Source organism: Centruroides vittatus, unplaced genomic scaffold, assembly GCF_030686945.1.
Source record: "Centruroides vittatus isolate TY-2023 unplaced genomic scaffold, ASM3068694v2 contig_193, whole genome shotgun sequence".
NCBI lineage: Eukaryota > Metazoa > Arthropoda > Arachnida > Scorpiones > Buthidae > Centruroides > Centruroides vittatus.
The window spans coordinates 148,777-168,338 of record NW_027121185.1 but is presented as its reverse complement, the minus strand read 5'-3'; the positions used below and the strand labels follow the sequence as shown (position 1 = coordinate 168,338).

At 29.6% G+C, this 19,562-nt stretch overlaps 1 protein-coding gene and 1 long non-coding RNA gene across 5 annotated transcripts in view; one reads left to right on the top strand and one right to left on the bottom strand.

Moving 5' to 3' along the window:
• Positions 1-19,562, top strand: part of LOC136970371 (uncharacterized) — a 56,049-nt gene that overhangs the window by 20,298 nt on the left and 16,189 nt on the right. The window contains exon 2 of the long non-coding RNA XR_010879974.1: positions 8,489-8,637. This is a non-coding gene — a long non-coding RNA (uncharacterized lncRNA). The remainder of the gene's footprint in view (positions 1-8,488; positions 8,638-19,562) is intronic.
• Positions 1-19,562, bottom strand: part of ktub (Tub domain-containing protein ktub) — a 37,221-nt gene that overhangs the window by 1,568 nt on the left and 16,091 nt on the right. For 2 of the 4 annotated variants that reach the window (XM_067264799.1, XM_067264798.1), the window contains 9 exons: positions 10,638-10,728; positions 8,420-8,588; positions 8,212-8,337; positions 7,893-8,107; positions 7,585-7,818; positions 7,305-7,417; positions 7,094-7,208; positions 6,920-7,018; positions 6,737-6,824 (listed from right to left, as the gene is read on the bottom strand). In XM_067264799.1, coding sequence (XP_067120900.1) covers positions 6,737-6,824; positions 6,920-7,018; positions 7,094-7,208; positions 7,305-7,417; positions 7,585-7,818; positions 7,893-8,107; positions 8,212-8,337; positions 8,420-8,588; positions 10,638-10,697 — 1,219 coding nt within the window. In that variant the 5' untranslated portion in view covers positions 10,698-10,728. Of the gene's footprint in view, positions 1-6,736; positions 6,825-6,919; positions 7,019-7,093; positions 7,209-7,304; positions 7,418-7,584; positions 7,819-7,892; positions 8,108-8,211; positions 8,338-8,419; positions 8,589-10,637; positions 10,729-12,778; positions 13,141-13,265; positions 13,765-19,562 lie in introns of those variants that run through there. The other 2 variants (XM_067264797.1, XM_067264800.1) reach the window with 2 other exon arrangements.

Genomic DNA, 19,562 nt, shown 5'->3' with positions numbered 1-19,562 from the left:
AAAAATTGTAATTAAGGGTTGAAAAATGCAGGCAAAATTAAATAAATAATAGCAAATTAATAATTATTAAAAATAATTATAAAAACTAAAAGTAAATTACTACAAAATAAATTTAACCTAAAAATTAATGAAAACTAAAAATAATAACATAATTAAAACTCTGGCCTTTACACTGAAAGTGAATTAGAAATAAAATCAAATTAATTTTTAAAGTTATGTTATTTGTGTGTGATGGCTGAACATTTTGCTTTTAAAATATATTCAGATAAACGTTATTAAAAATCAAACTTAAAGAACAGTTGTTACAGCAGCAAACAAATCACTTTTGACTCAGACTTGGAGTTGAAGAGAAAGCTAAGTCTTTTTGTATCTCCTATCCCTACAAAAAGACCTTCTTTCCCCTTTGTTAACCCTTTACACAAATTCATGCTGAGTCCACAGATGAAGTTAACAGGTGGTCCTTTTGAGGAATGGATTCTAGACCTCACCTGTGACTTGGTGTGACCTAATTACACACTGCTTCTTTGTAAAGTGTTGGGTTTCAGTTTCGGTGGGGATGAGACATTTTACTTTTAATATATATATATATATAGATTTGTTTTATTCCTCAGAGCAGAACTCAAACTGGATAGTTTCTAAATTAATTGATGTGTAAGAGAGGATTAAACAGAGCATAGCTGGCAACATCTTCATGGTATCGTGAGTTGTGGGTAGAATCCCATCCTGGATTGATCTCTTCCAGAATAATTTATATTAATTAACTTATTTCTAATTATTAAATTTAACACAAAATGGCAGCTTAACTGTCTTTTTTTAGTCCGGTGTTTTCAAAATGGGTGTTACTACACCCCAGGGAATGGTAGAAATGCTCTAAGGGCAATAAAGAACAAGGGGGACTAAAGAAATTATGAACTATGAGGCAATAGCCTGAAAAGTTTGGGAAACACTGCTCTAGTCCAAAGTAAATAATATTTTTATAATTGTTTATTGTGACATCGTCACAATGTCAAGCTGCAATTTTTAATCATATTCTTAATTTATTCAATTTAAAATGTATTGTCCATCTGAAATTTGTAATATCTTGCCCTTGTACAGTACATCATACTTTTCCTGATGATAACAGAGTCATCTACATAACTCCATTCAGCAGAAAATTTTTGAATTGAAATCAAATGATTTCTGGCCTAGACTGGAAATTCATATATAGTTAATCAAGACCTCCTGTCCCTAAGCTTTCCATATCTAGTCTTAACTTTCATCTATCTAACTCCGTTCTTGAGATTAAGGACAGACAGTGGATGACAGTGGGAATTTATACATCTACAATTTTTTCAAATTGCAGCCCAATCAACTAACCATACTATAACCTGATTACAATCTTGTGATATTGTTTGTTTATTACTATGTGGGCTTGGTTAATACATTATTATATAAGAAATTAAATTATTTATTTTTTTTCAATTTCCTGAAATATTATGAAGATAAAAAATAAATCAATTTAATTAAATTTTCTCATCATAAAATATTAATTGACTGAATATAATAAATAAAGACAAATCAGTTTTATATGATAAACAGATAAACTTAATCACATTAATTTGAGGAGAAGTAAATTACATTAGAGTAAAATCTGAATTATACATCAAAATGATATTATTAGAAATGTTAATTATATTAATATTCCATTAAATTTATTATTTTGTGAACTAATTTATTATTATGCTATACATACAGTTTTCTTTTATAGAGATCAAGACAAAAATCCAGCAACGAGTTGCTTGACTTTCCTGGCAACAATATTTAAAACTGCATATGATACCATCTGTTACAATATTTTATAAAAAAAAAACTTTTTATATAATTATTATAAAATGGCAAAAAGCTTAATTTTGAGGGTAGAGACAAGTTTCATAAAAAATTGTAAATGCTAATAATGAGTAAAATCTTCATTAAGTTTGACCCTACTGGAAATACAATACACAATCCCCCGTATCTCCTCATCCCCTCAACCTTTAAACACCAAAATTTAATAGCATCAATCTCCTAATACACAAACCTTCCTGCAAAATTTCAGAAATCTTTCACAAAAAGCACAGGAGTTAAGCTTCAAAGTGGACTTGTTCACCATCTTCAGGCCTCCTGTCCCTAAGGTTTCCATATCTGGTCTCATCTTTCATCTATCTATCTCTGTTCTCAAGATTAAGGAAAGACGGACAGATGGAGGACAGTGGAGAATTTATAGGTCAATTGCAACCCAAAAATTTTATTTACTGTATTTACTTTTCCAATATTATTATTATATTTAATATTGTATTGAAATTTGTTTAAAAATAACTTTTTTACAAATGACAATTAGTACATACACATGAATAATATAGCTGCCCCTTAAATGAGGATTCTGTGTCTGGTTTGTCCATAAAAGAAAGAAATTTCCAGTAATATGTTTCATTTTTAGATGAGCTCTTCAAAAAACATATAACTAAGGTTTTACATTAATGAATATTCATTTCTTTTATTATTCTATACAAAGTTTTAATTTTACGGTTTTCAGGTACTTGGGGATAAAATATGAGACAAAATGAATTCTTCCAGAAAAACGCCAGGATGCTTCCAAGTGAAAACAGGGACAATTCTGTAGACATGCAATGGATATGTAATTTTTACTCTGCTAGTAACAGAAATACATTTAAAATGTGAAAAATGCAAAAGATATTTTATTCTAAAAACTGTTCCTACAATTACAGAAAAAAATTGCTAGGATTAACATTCTGATAAAGTTCTTTAAAGATGAGTGCACGTGGGTGTCAAAATTAAGGTGATATTGAATGTTGATGACTGCTGTAACCAATTGTCTCTTCACCTTGACAGTTATAAGAGATGATTAATTGAACCCATTGTCGACATTCAATGTTGCCTTAACTTTGCCGTCCACATGCATCTGCATTAAATGTCTTTTTAGTGAAATATCATTGAAATAAAGAATATTCTGTACTCATGACCTTACAGTAATCCTTTATTTATGGCACTTCATTTTTTTGTTACAACACTAATATTTTCTTCTTTCATGATTTCTAGCAAGGGTTATCAATGAAAGCAAAAGTGAAAATAGTTACATAACAATACAAGACAAAGGATTAAAATAAAATAACAAAGAGTAAGGAAAGAATGAAAAGTTGCAATCCTGTCTCTAGTTGGAAGAATGTATAAAAGGAAGAACACATACCACAGCCTCAAATTAGTCCAGCAATACAATTTAAAAGTTCTATAAATGTTTTTTTGGCCTACTCTTAAGATCTTTGTCAAGTAGAAGTCCTTAGGGGTAGACCAAAAAATGTTTGTAGAACTTTTAAATTGCACTGCTGGACTAATTTGAGGCTGTGGTATTTGTTCTTCCTTTCATACATTGTCCAGTTCAATCAAGACAATTAATTTTGGATGCAAACATGGCAGCCAGAAAAATTCAAAATAGGCTGATAAATAATGCCAAAAACCAGGACATTTGGCATCCCTATTTAACTATAAAAGTCATAATTAGGTCAGATTTCAAATATTATGCAGAAAAATTGATAATCAATAAATAGTATTATATGTAATATTTCTATTTGTTAAACAAAGAAAAAAAATTTCAATTTTTTAAAAATATATAGATATGCAATATTTTTAAAAATTAACTAGTATTATTTTATATATATATTAAAATATAAAATAAGTCCAAATAAATGTCAAAATTATACATAAATTATAATCACAATCTATTAATAAGTCTTATTAATATTTATAAATATATTATAACATAAAATTTAATGTTTATACAGCTGTAATTCTTAAGTTTTTTTGATAGTGATTGCATTGGATAAAATAATGTTATTTGCAATTATTCTATCTTTTTCGGCTGCTACTTTCAAATAGACTTATACATTCCCACTGTCGTCTGTCTCTTCATCCATCTGTCCTTCATTAATCTCAAGAATGGATTTAGATGAAGATCAAGACCAGATATGGAGAACTTAAAGGCTGGAGTCCCCAATTAACTGTATACAAATTTTTGACCTGGACTGGAAATCATGTGATTTCAATTCAAAAGTTTCTTGAGAACAGAGTTAGATAAGTGAAAATTGAAACCAGATACAGAAAGTTTATTTTTAAATTAAAATATAAAAATTACAGCCTGGTTTGTGTTGATGTCACAGTAAGTAATTGCTCGTTAGTATTTGATACCTACTGCCTGAAACAATCAGCTACAAAATCAGCAGCAAAAGTAATTGGATGTGTCAAGAGACAACACCACTAATGACTTTCTGTCATTTTTGTTACACTAATTGAGAAAAAAGTTGTCTGTGTTGATTTTATTGAATCAAGAAAAACTAACAACATTGTTTGAATATTTCTGATGTTCTGCAATTTTATTATTAGTTTGAATTAAAGTAAGTTGAATATATTATTAAAATTAGGAATTTTAAGTATTTTAAACATTTTTGTTCTTTCTTTACTTTAGAATAACATGGATAAAACAGTAGCAAAAACACTTAAATGACATAAAATTAATTTTATTATGGGCTTGTTTTATCAGTAATAAGTTAATTGGATGATTTCAAGATCAGTAATTAATTAGAATTTGAAAATTTAATTTCAAAAAGTGATGAAAAAATAATTCTGATAGTTCAGTCTAACAAGTTATTTTCATGTTCCTAATTAATTAAATTTTCACATGGGAAATAGAATGCATGTACAGGGTGGCTAAAATTAAACTCTTCCTATTCAAAACACACTGCAACTGTAACTGATAAGGAAATTGGCATCAAAGTTTGTATATAGCTTATACAAAGAATATAGAAATGATTTTGCTTTAAAAAAAAGTTCAAAAACTTCTGATCACGAGCACTTTACAGGTAAATACACAAAACAAAACAATGAAAACACATTTATTTGTTCTGTGAGAGACATATCTCTCTTGCAGAGGTAGTTTACTGTGTAAGCTTTTTACACATAAACAATCAATGGGGGTATGCTCAATGCATACCCCATTGATTGTTCATGTGTAAAAAGGCAATGAACAATGTGTTCTTCAATTCACTACAACTGCTCTCCAGATTGGTCTTCGTTATTTACTGTATTTTCCCACAAAGTGCCCCCCACAGAAATTTTTGAACTGAATTTGTTTTTTGCAAAATCCTTTTCTGCACTCTTTGTGCAGTCTGTATACAAATTTAGGTGTCAATCTGCTTATTGGTTACAACTACAGTGTGCTCCAAATAGGAAAACTTTAATTATGACCACCCTGTCTACAATAAATTCTATGAATATGTAGGATAAAGTAGTCTGCTACCATCTTATTTTCATAAAAATTATACTTCCTAATATATATATCTTATTGCATAGCTACATAAAATATAATTTTATTAAAAATTAAATTCTGAATAATTTGGTACTATAGGTAGGCTTTAGGCCCTATCTCATATCAAATTTAATAATTATAATTAAATTAATATTTATTAAATAATTTAAATATTCTAGAAGAAAATGAGAGATTTTGAGAAATGATTAAACTTTTACAATTTCCCTCCTGAAAAGCCAATTTAAAACATCCAAAACAAATCTTGAAATCTGACTGCTATTATATTGATAGTTTGCATTTGTAGGTATTCCATAATATGTGTATTACAATTTTAAGCTCATTAAATGCTAAAATATTTTGTTGCCATTTCAATGTATGACTGATTTTTATGTAAGATATGTCAATTATAAAGTTCTAAACATCGTATATAAGATGCATATGAATCACAAAATTTAAAAAGTTAAATTTTTTAAGGTTAACAGATTCTTAATCTATGTCAAATTAACTAAATTATATTTTATATTTAATATTATTTTAAAATAAAATTCATTAAACATGCTATAAAATTATAAATAATTCTTTTTCTTCTGTAATAATAAACAATTACAGAAAAATAAGAATAAATAATGATAATTTTTTTTTTTTGATGGTAGATTCTGGAAAACACTCAAATACAATCAAATAATTTTTGAGGCATTAAACTCAACTATCATCATTATTGGTACAAATAAACTTAGAAATAGAGATTTCAGTTTTGAATGAAATATCATAAATGTAAGTGTAGCAAGAACAAAATATATCTTAACAGATATCATAGGGACTCCATAATTCTTATATTTAGTTCATTGATCCCACACAAATGATCACTGCAGATGCACAAGATTATTTTCATTTAGAGTAAATAACAAGCCAGTTTGCAAATACAATTCCACCATCTATTGGTAAATTTCAGAACCTAATACAAAGATATAATAGATCATTTTCTCCCTGCTTTCACATTATTACTTATTAAATAAATTCCAGTTTATTGCTGGTCAATAATTACTTTTGCACATTGTAATAGCCAATGCCATTTGCATATCTGACAAGATGGTTTTAGCAGCGGCATATCACATTTTAATCTTTCCTTCTGTTTTCAACCAGAAATTCATCTTGGCCATCTCGAATTATTATTTCAGTTTTCAGGGAAAGGTAAAGAGCCATGCCCAACTACAAATGTTTAGTGGTTTTATCCACTTGGCCACTGATGGGCACTACTTGATATTTTTATCATCTCTTAATTTAAAGTCATAAAAAGTGTTCTTTTGTTATATCTTTTAGGAGAGAACACTTTATTTATAAAATAATTTTTGCACAGTTTACTTTTTACAATCTTAATAAAAAGTAAATAATAATAATTACCATCATTCCAAACAGGTGTCTTATTATGAAGTTCTAATAAATTTTCCATATTTTTGTTTTTATACCTTTCGATTAAGGTATCGTGTTCCTAAAATAGAAGTATTTTAAGTTCTTTTAGACAATAGGAATTAAATTTACAACAATATCCAGTAATAAAAATATAAATTTTTATAATCAACCTACTGATATGGGTTTAATATCGACTCGTTTATGATCAGGTGTCATAGCTGGCAGAATTACTGTCATTTTACGGGGTCCTTTAAATCCTAATACATTAGTTTCCTGAAATCATACAAATGTCGATAAGTTACTATACAATGTATAATATTTCAGAATTTTAAAAGCTTAAAAACTAACATATATGATAGCTGCAACTTCACAACGGTTATTAACTCTTTCCGAAAGAATTCCGGACTTTTTAGGATTTTCACCGGAATCGTAAACTGTAAATGCTGTTCCTAACAGATTTGATCTAAATTAAGTAATTTAAATGTGATTTACTATTAATTAAAACCAATTTTATTTTATATTTTAATGAATTTCTGATATGGAATGTGACAAATATTACCGTAATTTCCCAACAAATGCTTCGCCTCCTCGCGACAGATCGGTGGGATCCGTGGAAATTAAATAATTGGAAGTTGTGCTCTTCTTTCTTTTCCGTGCCGCTAGTAGGAATACCTAAATGGATATTTTATTAAATTTGATATAAATGCTTAAAGATTAATGATTTACTTGATATAAAATCAATATTCCAAATTTAGTATCAAGTTTATTTCAAAAATAGTTCTATTCAATAATATAGTTTTTAAAGCAACTAATTATTAAATATTTATACATAAAAATACCTTTTTTCCTTCTTCTCTATCAAGCTGTAAAAAATAAGTGGGATATAAACCTCTGTCCATTCCCTTTTTATCTCTAGTGATGCGGCATCTCACTGTCACTCCCTGGGGACACGGTTCCATCACAAATGCAGTTAGGTTATCTAGCATTTCTTCTAATTTGCCGAGACCTTTCTCTTCTTTTTCTTCGTCTTTCTTTTCCGTGCTATCTGACGTAAAATCTGATGCATCGTGAACCTGTACAAATAGTATAATATGAGAGATAAACAAAAGTTCTTAAAGAAAAGCAACTCCTTTCAGAAAAAACTAACTAGAGCAAGAGGTGAATCTCTTCTCCTTAGTGTGTTATCTCCATTGATATTCTCTTCGCTAAACACGGGCGATAATAATTCTTCTTTTGTATACTTATGAGACCATATTTCGCTTGAGGAATCAGGACTGAGGCCACTAGAAGGTCGGGAATTACTTATTGGTATGCTTTCCTGATCTTCCTGAATTACATTAGAATTTACTTTCTGATCTAATTCTGTAAATATTTTATTTTTATAAGTTTTAACTGAATCAATTTAGCCATGTTTAATAGCCAAATAAATAAATAAATAAAATTAAAAAGAAATTAAGAATAATCACCTGAATTGATAATGAGAGAATTCTTTCTATCTTTCTCTTCTGGAGAAAATGCAGGAGTAACTTCAACGGTCGACATGGCATCAGGATTTCCAGGCACCATTGAGTATTGTAGAGGTCCATCATAACCTATAAAATGACGGTTCACTCAATAAACTTAGCAACAACAATAATTTTAATGCAATTTACAATAACATACAGTAATGCTTACAATGTAATATATTTTGGTTATTATTCTGTACATTATATCCCGACATCAAGGGTTTAATTTCTTCTCTAGAACTGGATCTCCAGTTGGCAGAAGCCGGACGAGCATCCGAAGCCTGAACGAGACCCGGAGTCTGCCTCTTCAAGCGTTGTTTCTGCTCCAGAAGCTGCCGCTGAAATCAGGCAAAAGTTTCTACTTTTAATTCATCAAAATTTTTAAAGGTACTTTATTAAAATAAAATATGCAAAATGATTACTAAAATATTCTAATAATTAAAACATGCATTAATATTTTAGTACTTAAAAAATTAATTTATTAAATTTAAGCAGAACACAACTAGACATATGTATAAGTAGAATTCCCATAGGTTAAGATTAAATGACATAAGCAGATATAGTAAATGATCAAAGTGCATAGTCATATATATAAATAAAAACCTGTATTAAATAATAAATAATGAGCAGTGATTTAGAAAATAATCCATCGATTTCTCAAGATTTTAAACATTAATAAAATAACATACTTATTTTTTAAGTAAGAAATATTTTCTTATCTTTGTCATGTACAAAGAATAGAATGTTTTTTAAAAGATAAATTCCAAGGCATGTAGGTTAGAAAAGAATGCAACAATTCTGTAAAATATTTCATACCCCCTACAGAATGGAAGATATAAAAATTCTAGAAAAAAGACATTTTTCTTTAAATTATAAATAGATTTTTTTTAAAATTTAATTGTTTGCCTGAATGCTGTTGAATGCTAGATAACTTCTTACACTACTTTCACCCGTTATTGTTATATTTGAGGAATTTTAAGAAGGAAAAACGTGAAAAAATACCACAATGCAAAGTTTTTAAAATAAACTTTGTAGTTGTAGTTAATGTGGGGAAAAGTATTCAAATCCAAATATATTTTTAAAGGGAAAAAATTAATTCAACTTACCATCATGATCAGCATGAGAGGCATTATTGCTAGTGGTAGTGGGAGTGTAAGTAACTGAGTTGAGTGTATGAGGTTTTTCCTTTCCTTTCCGGCCGCATCACGCATGTGTGCTAAAAGTAGCGTACGTTTTCTATCCAAGCGATTACTACTCGAAAAATTCGATTCGATAAAACTTGTGATGTTAAACTCAAAAAAAAAAAAAAAACTTATATATTTCTAACGGTTCTCTAACAGTTTCCGTTTATTTGACGTTTATGTGCGAATGGAAGAACCGTTTATGGGGGCGAGTGCACTCTAGAGAGGTTAATTCGACAGTCTCGAATTAATGAATCGCGTAAAACTTTCTTCTCCACTGATTTACGTCACGTTTCTTTCTTTTTTTCTTTTTATTTCACAAATAAAACAGTAGGGCAAATCCAAAAGCGGATAATTACTAGAGAATTCCCCCTTAAAAACTCCCAGGTGTATAATTATGCACAAGATTACTACAAGTCCACACGCAAATCTATTCTAAAAGTGATTTAACTCCCTGCCAATGTTTTCATCTTCTATATAATCTCCTGGGTCATATTAAATGGAAAATGAAGCGAAAATTTGAATCTTATTGTAAATCAACCGTGTATAATCCGCACTTGGTAAAGGAACAAAATAAAATTTCACACTCTCTTATACAAAATTATAACGCTTTCTTTTATTATTAAAATTTGCCTCCCTGGCTGGCTCTTATTAAAAGTGCTGATCGGCAATTTATAGAGTAAAAAAAAAAAAGAAAAAAGAGAGCAAAATTACTTTCCGCGAAATAAAATTTACTTTCTTACAAGAAATTGTAATTTTTCTAAACTTATTCAGATTAATGCGCATCTTTAATACTGATAGCTTTTTTATTTTCTTAATAAAAATATTCTAGTTTATAGGAAACAAAATAAAATTCCGAACACGCTCGACGCAAACTTCCTTTTCCTTCCCCCCTTAAAACACTCGTCGACAATTTATAATTAAACTTTCTAGAAATCCTTTTTTAAAAGTAAACTCCTTGCTTCAAATTGAATTTTTCCTAAACACTTTCCCAATAGTTCGGTATATAATCAACTTCAAGGTGATTTATCTGTCAAAGTTATTTTTTATTGATTTTAATCTTTTTCTTTTAAAAAAAAAAATGAAAACGAAAGGAAAATCGATAGGAACTTCTGACGTAACTATTACTATCAAACTTTTTCCAATTACTTCTGGAAACTGTTTACAGTCTGGCAATACACAAAAACAACTTCATGAAAGGCTTACTTGTCTGTCTATCTTCTGTTGGCGAACCGTCATCGATGATTTCGATTGCTCTTCGTCCATACCACCGGGAGGAACGGAATTCCACTCCGAGCTAACATAATAAAAAACGGAATTTTAAACATATTAATATTAATGTAAATGTTTCTCGATTGTACACACACAACTACGAACAGCTCTTCGTCCATTTTTTTTTATTTCCAGCTAACGGAAAAACATAAAATTATGTAAATTATCCCGTTTTGCCATCATTTAATCCCCAAACACTACATCTATCTGTAAATAATTATGAAGAGGGAGGAACGTAACGACGTTAATAACGAGAACACAAATTAACACACATGTATCGTTTCGTCACTATTTTATCCCCCCCAAAACACTACATATATGCACACAAAACTGAACAGTAGCTATCTATTTTTTAAGGGCCAATGACTTCAGGTAACCCGTGTCGTGCTGAGAGTGAGAATAAAACACCAGCTGATTAAACGATATCGGTGTGCATCCATCATTAAGATGTCCAGAAATTCGTGTGTTTAAACTAGAATAATAATTCTTCCGGAAAGGAAAGCATTTCCCGATATTTATAGGAATTTTAGTCCTCTGCAGGACCGTTTCTTATAGGTGAAGCTGTCGAGTGAAAAGAAAAATCAATCATAAAACTATCGGAACAACTTCGCTATCAAGGCGAAATGTTTTTTAGTTTCTATAACTGTAGATAGATGGTCGGGAATAATAAAAAAAAATGTCAATGTAAAACGTGAGGGATAAAATAAATGTGTGGATAGCTAATAAACCACGTTGCTCCCATTACATCTGTACTTTTATTAGTATAAATTACGAGGTAAGTTTCCATCTGGGTGGAGAAAACAACCCAAAAGTTTGGGTCGATAATACAATGGATATATTTATAAAATATACCGTACGTGAAGAGGAGGAGAAGTCTATAATGTATCGATTAATCAGATCCATGAAAATACTTTTGACTTTTATGAATCATGTATCTGAAATCTGTCTCATCTGCCAACGATTTATATTTTTATTTACTGAATAACTCCATCGGAAATGGTTCGATCGTTTTAGCGATATTGCTGTACTGTAATTCCTGTCATCCTCCTTTCACTTGCATTAGCGAATTCGAAGACTATTTTTTTCCCCCTGCCTTTTGTGAACGTGAGAAATGTGAATCATACTTCCGAAGTGATAAAAAGTAACTGTATAATAATGTAATAAATCCCGAATATGATCTATGCTAAATACAGCAATGAGAGTAATATTTAAATTCGTTTAATTTTAGTATGAACTAATTGAGATAAATTCAGATGTGTCGAACAAAATACACATGATAAAAGTTTAAAGTGTAACACTTAAGCATGGGTATTGCCGTTTCTACAACTAACATGAATTAAATATAATGAGAAATTAAGCAAGCCTGTCCGTTATCAGTTCACTGTTTCTTAACTTGGATGAATAATCGGAGAAAATTTGCAATTAGCTTCATAAATCGTAATATTATTAAGTTATTGCTGTGTATATAAATAACAATCCATTCCAACCCAGCTCCTATTTTAATTAAATATAAAAAAAATACCTTACCACCGGGATATTTAAATTTTCTTTATAAATGTTTTTCGGCTCTATCAGCCTCGTCAGGTAAATTGTGTTCGAATTCGGAACAACATCGAACATTTCTTTTCAAATTTAAAATGGAATTAACAAGAATAAGTTAGGATTTTAAAGTTGAAATCTGACTTGTAGTCCTTAAGCTTACTAATAATTATATCGCTTAAATATTTATCTCTTATTTATTGCGATATTAATTCACTAAAATTTAATATTTAAACTAATATAAAATAATATTAAGTGAATTAACATTCTCTAACTCGTAAACCTGGTATCACTAAAATTCACAATCCAAAATAGTCTCTGGTAATAAACAATATTTACGAGGAATCCATTACGAAAATTCTATTAAAAATGCAATAATTTAAAAATTCACGATTCAATCGAATTTACACAAAGTGTATGGAAAAAAGTAAACGGTAGACAAAATAAATGAGCGAATAACAGAGTAAAAGACAAAGCACATGTATACCGATACAACACAAAACCGGATTAAGTGGATCTTCCAATTTTATCCTTACCGTCAGTAAACGCCTTTACGACTCGACTTAATAGCTTATGATCAAACAGTAGAACGTGGATTCACTCGGCTTCCTATCATTAACCTTTGCCTTTATACCAGTATATATACGCATACAGTACATACAGAAGCCGTGCGTTCGGAAAGTACAGAACGAATTAGTCTTATAAAGAGAATCGAACAATAGACAGACGAGTGCACAGGTGTCAAGAAAATGGGTCGCATAATCGCTGTATTGACACAACCCCATAATGCTCAATTAATATAACTGCGAAGAGTATATTAACTATTGTATATATAATTATCCGAGAGAACTGCATATAGTATCTATGTAAACAAATCTTTTATAGAATACAGAATAATTTATCTCCGCTATATACCTCTAGATAATAAAGATTAAAAATTAGCATATCGATCAGATTCCATAGTGCATTATAAAACAGCGCAATGTAATAATTTTCTTGATATTATATTATAGAACATCTTACCTGTTAAAGGCGCGCGACCACATGTGAACGTTACCGCGGGCGACCATTATATTTTTTTCCAAGTCTTAAAAGTCTAAATCGACAATTATAAGTCGAAAAGCAGATTGTGTGACGTAAACACTAAAGTATGGCATGGTTACTATGGTAACTAGAATGGCAAACAATCTGAATGGACGAAGATTCCAGATAAAAATCCAACCACCCTCTTTCTTAATTGAATCGCCTTCCTTCGTTGAAAATTAATTCGATTTTATTTTATTAATTTTCCCCCCTCGTTATTTTACTCTTTGGTTAATTTTAATGAGGAGGAAGCGTTTCCAGTTCTTTAGCAATATTTTAAAATGATTACAAAATTCGGGAGGGTTCTCTAACCAATGAGCGTGAACTTCACTATATCATTTGTGGTAATCGATAGCGTGACTGTTGCCTGCTGTAGCTTTTGATTGGTCTGACGTTCTTGAACACCAATTTACCACTTTTTCATTTTTTTCTTGGATGTATAAAGATTTTCTTACTTATTAAAAATTATTCATTTCTTCCTTCTAAAATTCCAAATACAGTAGGAAGTATTTTTTAAATGCTCTACGCACTTTCAAACATGACTTATTTAAGATATTTTTAGGGGCAGAGTTCACATTTATTTAATAAATAAATATATTTAGATGGTTGTTTTTCTAAAGTAATTTCTTCTAGCTAAAATTAGACATTTACTTAAAGTTTTGAAAGACGATAGCCAAAGCAAGAGTTGAAAAGATACATTTCTCAGAGATAAAACAGATGGCCAAGTTTATATTAATTCTCCGAGGATTCTGGAAGATTGAACTGATATCTAAAATTCTCCAAGATTTCTACTTGTCAGGAGCCTTTAGGGAAATCGTAACAAAAATTCTTAGATGAATTTACTAAGAAGCAGGAAAGAACAGATGAATTTTTCAACTATTCCAGGTCAAAAAGAAGAAGAAAGAAAAAAAAAAAGCATTACTTGGTCTTGGAGTTATTTTAAGTTATAAAAAAAACAACTGGATAATTTGATTTTGCTTAATTTTCTGAAAATTAATAAGTGATTATTTTGAATGTTCCAAAAAATTTCATTACTAAAGCTGTAAATATTCAAATTAGCATCTTTAAAAAGAGGGTGGTTTTGAAAGTGATTTATTTATCTGGGTTGTAACCAAGTATTAATGAGCTAGAAAATTTATGCATGTATCCCTGTTACCTTATTTTACAAAAGAATTATAATGAAGTATCATTAAAAGCTCCAGGCTATCAATTGAATTTAGGTAGTGATACTATTTGCTGTGAATTATACTTTGGAAGTTTTGTTTTAGGTACATAATTACAATATTTGAAAACTACCTAATGACCGTTTGGCTAAAGACTATTGACTAAATTTATTCTGATTCTGATTAATGCTTTTGATTTTGGCAATAAGAGCATTGTCGTCCTCTTCTATTATTCGCAGAAAGTTCCTTTACATAAGCAAATTGTTATTTTTTATTCTTCAATCTGCTTATCAGAGAATTCCAAAATATGATAAATAATATACAAGCATTTAACATATTTTCCAAATAGATTATAAAATTGTATCCTATAATAACAAGCAACAATTTAAATTTTGGTATGCTAAAAATAATCATAAAGGCAAATTTTGAATGTCAAGTATAAATTCTCTATTACTAAATGCCTATATTTGGAAAGTTCTATCATTATCTGAAAAAGATAAAATAAAATAAAGGAGCCAAGTTTAAATTTAGTAATAAAGCATTCCTGATGATGGATGTAAATTTGAAAGCATTGAAATTTATAATTTTAAGTACTGTTTTATTTTATAAACTTTATTAATTAAAGCAAAATTTATTTAAAAAAATCTATATTATGAAGTCTCTTCAAAGTAAATTCAACAGTGAATTATGCATTATTGCTTAATTTCTACCACTTTTTATATTTTATTTTTTTCTCGAGATTATGAAGCTTACATAAAAGTATTGTACTGCTTTCTTTTAGTTTGATTTTTACCCTAAGATATGCATTTACTGTATAAGGATGTTGGTCATAGTAAAAAGAAACACGAGTGCTGTTTCGAACTAGTTGCAAATAGTACAAATTAGGAAACTTGTTCCTAATTTGTATCTAGTGAGATGATAATGAGAAAATTGATCATTTAATATCATCTCATATCGTGAAGCAAATTAAGGAAAGAAACACATATGGTTGACTAACATTTATGTTTTACATATATTTTACTACAAAAAAATGAGCCTGTACAGACAATGAAAATTCATACCAAAATAAATAAACATATGAATATGTATATATAATATAAATCACTTAGTTTGGCTGATGATACAGTAATTTGCTCTACAGTAGACTGTATCATATTTATTTACTTGTCAGAAATAGCTGCCAAGTCAGCTACCAGTGGGAAAATGGAATTAGTGGTTTTCCCGAGTTGTGCAAAAACGATACTTCAAAACAGTGATTAACTACTACTTTTCCTCCCAAATTGTCTTTCCAATAAAGTGCACATTTTTATCTCTTTGGTCTTTCAGTTTTAAAAAGATTCAGTATTGAAGAACTGTTGGTCCTTGAGAAATTTCCACTTTCTTATATTCTGATTATCAGATTCACTATATTTCTTCTTGTCACTTTGAATACTTCAGATAAGTCTTTTTTTGCATCTTTTTGATTCTATATTGAAATGACAAAGTTAATACAACCACTTCTTTTAATACATCTCATTTTTGGGCCTGCAACTTTCAAATTGCAGACTTACAAATTCCCACTGTTGTCCATCCTTCCTTAATCTTGAGAATGGAATTAGATAAAAATTGAGACCAGAAGCTCCAATTAACTACAAGCTCTAATTCCACTCTGGAGTGAAAGTCACATGATTTCTTAAGTTAAAAGATGATCAAATGACTTGACTTGAATAATGGTGCCACCTCAATTAATGTCTCTTAAAACAATGTTTCTGACTCTAAAGCATATGCTCTTTCTTTCACAGAAGATCTACTTGTTATGCATTGTTCTGCAAGGGTATCACCTAAGGCAGGGGTCCCCAAACTTTTCAAGAGGAGGAGCAAATTACTAATTTGGACAAGTAGCAGGTCGAAGAGATTTAATATCCACACCAAATATATACATATATTTACCAGAGACTATTGGAAGAGTTTATTACCAGAGACTATTTTGGATTGTGTATGATATATATATGTAAATTAAAAAAATAATAATCATAGAACTTTATTAAAAATTAGGAAAATTTATTACAAATATTGTAAGTAAAATACTTTTTTAAATTGTCCAGAAGCAACACAGGCCATAGTTTGGAGACCACTGACTTAAGGAATCAACTGTAGCAAAGTTTAAAAATGTCTGGGAAGCTACGTTATGAACAGTTATCATTTGTTCTACATGTTGCCTCAACCATTTCTCTTCAGCTCAGATGTAATAATTATTCAAAAACTTGAAAAAAGCAACATTGAGCAGTTGTATCCTGTGAATATTTGTGATTGATAATTAAAGCATTATTATTCCACTTCCTTGGGTAAAGTAATGCTTCTAGATTTTCACTATAAGTGGAATATTTGTTGAGAAATAAGAGGCCCTTATTTTTTTGCATTGCTTGTACTTGTGATTGAAGCATCTTGAATCACAGTACAGACTTGAGAAATTACATATCTTGTATCTGAAGAAGTAAACACCTGTTCCCATAGATGCTCTGATAGCAAGCTCTGGGTCATGCTACTTCCTCTAAAAATGATCATTGAAAGAATGATGCTACTTCACAAATAAGAAATGGTACTTATGTATCTGGTAAACTTTTTTCTTTATTGAAGGCATTTGTAATTCCATAATGTTGGGCAATCTCAAAAGCCAGTATCCTAACATCTTAGATGGTCAGTCCAATATCTTCTCTTCAAACTTGAGAATGTGGGCTGTTAGTTCCTTTCTCATTTGTTTGCAAAAAAACAATCGACTAAGTGTTTAACTCTCGTCCATTTAATCCATGTGCCATTTGATTGTTGGTTTAGGCACTCCAAAAATCCTTAAAACTGCTTTGAGCCTTATTATTGCTTTTAATGGCATCAATTGAAGATTAAGTTCACCTTCATCTTCCAAAAATATTTGTTTTGGCATATCACCTGAAATGACACAAAAGATAATGTAACATATTTACTTCAAAGTGTTATAGACTGTTTCTGTAAAGTAAATAGAAGACAAATGAAATAACAGTAAAATCTAATTCTAAGTATGAAGTGAGGCCTGCAGAAACTATGCAACTGTTAGGACCCAATCTGATGGGCTCGTGAACTAGTTTGTGAACTTTTATCTAATTTAAATTTTAATTTACATAATTAGTGAACAAAGTGAATATAGTTTCAGTGTATTAATTTTATATTTTCATACGAGTATAATAAATAAAATTGATCTTTCTTTTATGGTAAGAACCTCGATTGCGAATTTTGCATAGGGTCTGAAAGTTTCTACTCCAACCTGCCTAATTCCCTAAAATGTACCAGTACAAATTTAGGAATCTAGTAGTGGCAAATTTAGAAAATGGTGACATTTTGAATATAAACAAAAATAAAAGAAATTTTATGATTTACTTCATATCAGAAGAGAAGGATATTAAAAAAATGTAAAATGATATAAAAGTATCATAATAATTTATAAGATTGGTACCATTGTATCCTCTTAACAATTGAAGCTACCTGTTTAAGGAAATCAAACACTGCTTTATTGAAAATCATTTTTGACTACTTTCAAGCTACTTATTCAAGCTTAACTACTTATTAGTCATAACTCATTTTAAACTTCTGAAAGGAACAAAGTATTCTGTTATATTCATTCCAGAACATTGTATATTTAAATTCCATCTCTTCGAAGTAAATTCAAATTCTAAACCCCATTCGGTTTAGAATTTAGAAGAACCTTTTTCTGCATTAACTTTCTGTTGTTTTTAGCCTATTTTCATATTGTGGCCTAATTATAGAAGTTGTTTACTCTATGCTCCCCTGAATGCTTTTAACTAACCCTTCTATGTTTGTTTTACTTAACAGAACTTTCCAATTGCTTGGCAGCTCCATTGTATCATTTTTACTTATTATATTAATAAATAAAAATGATGCATAACTTTAATAAATTTATTAATGTGTTTTGATAAACAATAAATGTATATTTGTTCTAAGATTCTAATTATCTTCTTTTCTCTGGATTCTTGTATTATGTCTAGTTTTGCCTGTTTTACTTCCACTTCTTGTGACTATGATAACATTTTGTTCTCCTTGGTACTTTCTTTCTTTATTTGTTGTTTTGTAGCCACTTTAATGGTAATATTGACCACTTTTTCTGGAAAGCCATGTTCTAATGCTAAATTCTCAATCCTTTTTAACTCTATAATTCTATCTTGTACATTGTTTGAATGTGTTACTGCTCAATTTGCTAAAGCTTTTGGGTTGCTAGTTTGTGTGCCATTGTCATCAGAGTTCTAGTGTATATATGTGTCAGTTACAGTCAAGACCATTTCAAAGTTGACAACTGAAAAAAAATTTTTTTTTAAACATTTTAAGGAAAAAAAATGCATTTCTGATCTGTTAACTACTCTGCATATTGCTATAGCCTTGTTAATTGGAGTAAAACAATAGATAACTGATTAGTTTGTTTCACCAATAAACAATTGAAGAGTGACAAGTAAAATGTTGTATAAATTGAAAGTTGACAACAAGGAAAACATTGTAAATACAGTAAGAAATTAATTTGAAATTGGTTATAACACTAAATTTAATTCCAGAGTTGTCAATTAAATAGTTTTTAACTTCACTTAGCACAGCTCATATTAATATAATTTATTGTTTCTAATAATATGTTGAGTGCTTTAAAAAGCTGGATTTGGTCCGGTGAAAAGAAAACTAAGAATTCTGAGGAAGTCATAGTTCCAGTTTCTCCTGGTAAAAATATACTTGAAAGTCCTGATGCAATTAAGGCAGAGTCTAGGGAGAAAGGAGAGGAAAGAAAAAAAAACTTGGATGCTGGAAACATATATAAATTAGCGTCATGCGTAAAGCCAACTAAATTAGCGTCATGCGGTACTGACAAGGCTATCTGTCTTGTCAATGATGAAGCATGGCATGAGTTCTTTTCTACTACAGTTGCTAATGAGAAAGGACAAAATAAGTATAGGTATAATTATAATGGTGAATTTCATTATAGACATGAGCATAAGCATAATGGCAGGTGTATCGAAGGCAAAATCTCTGAGCTAATTATAAAGGAAATGTATGAAAGTATGGAAGG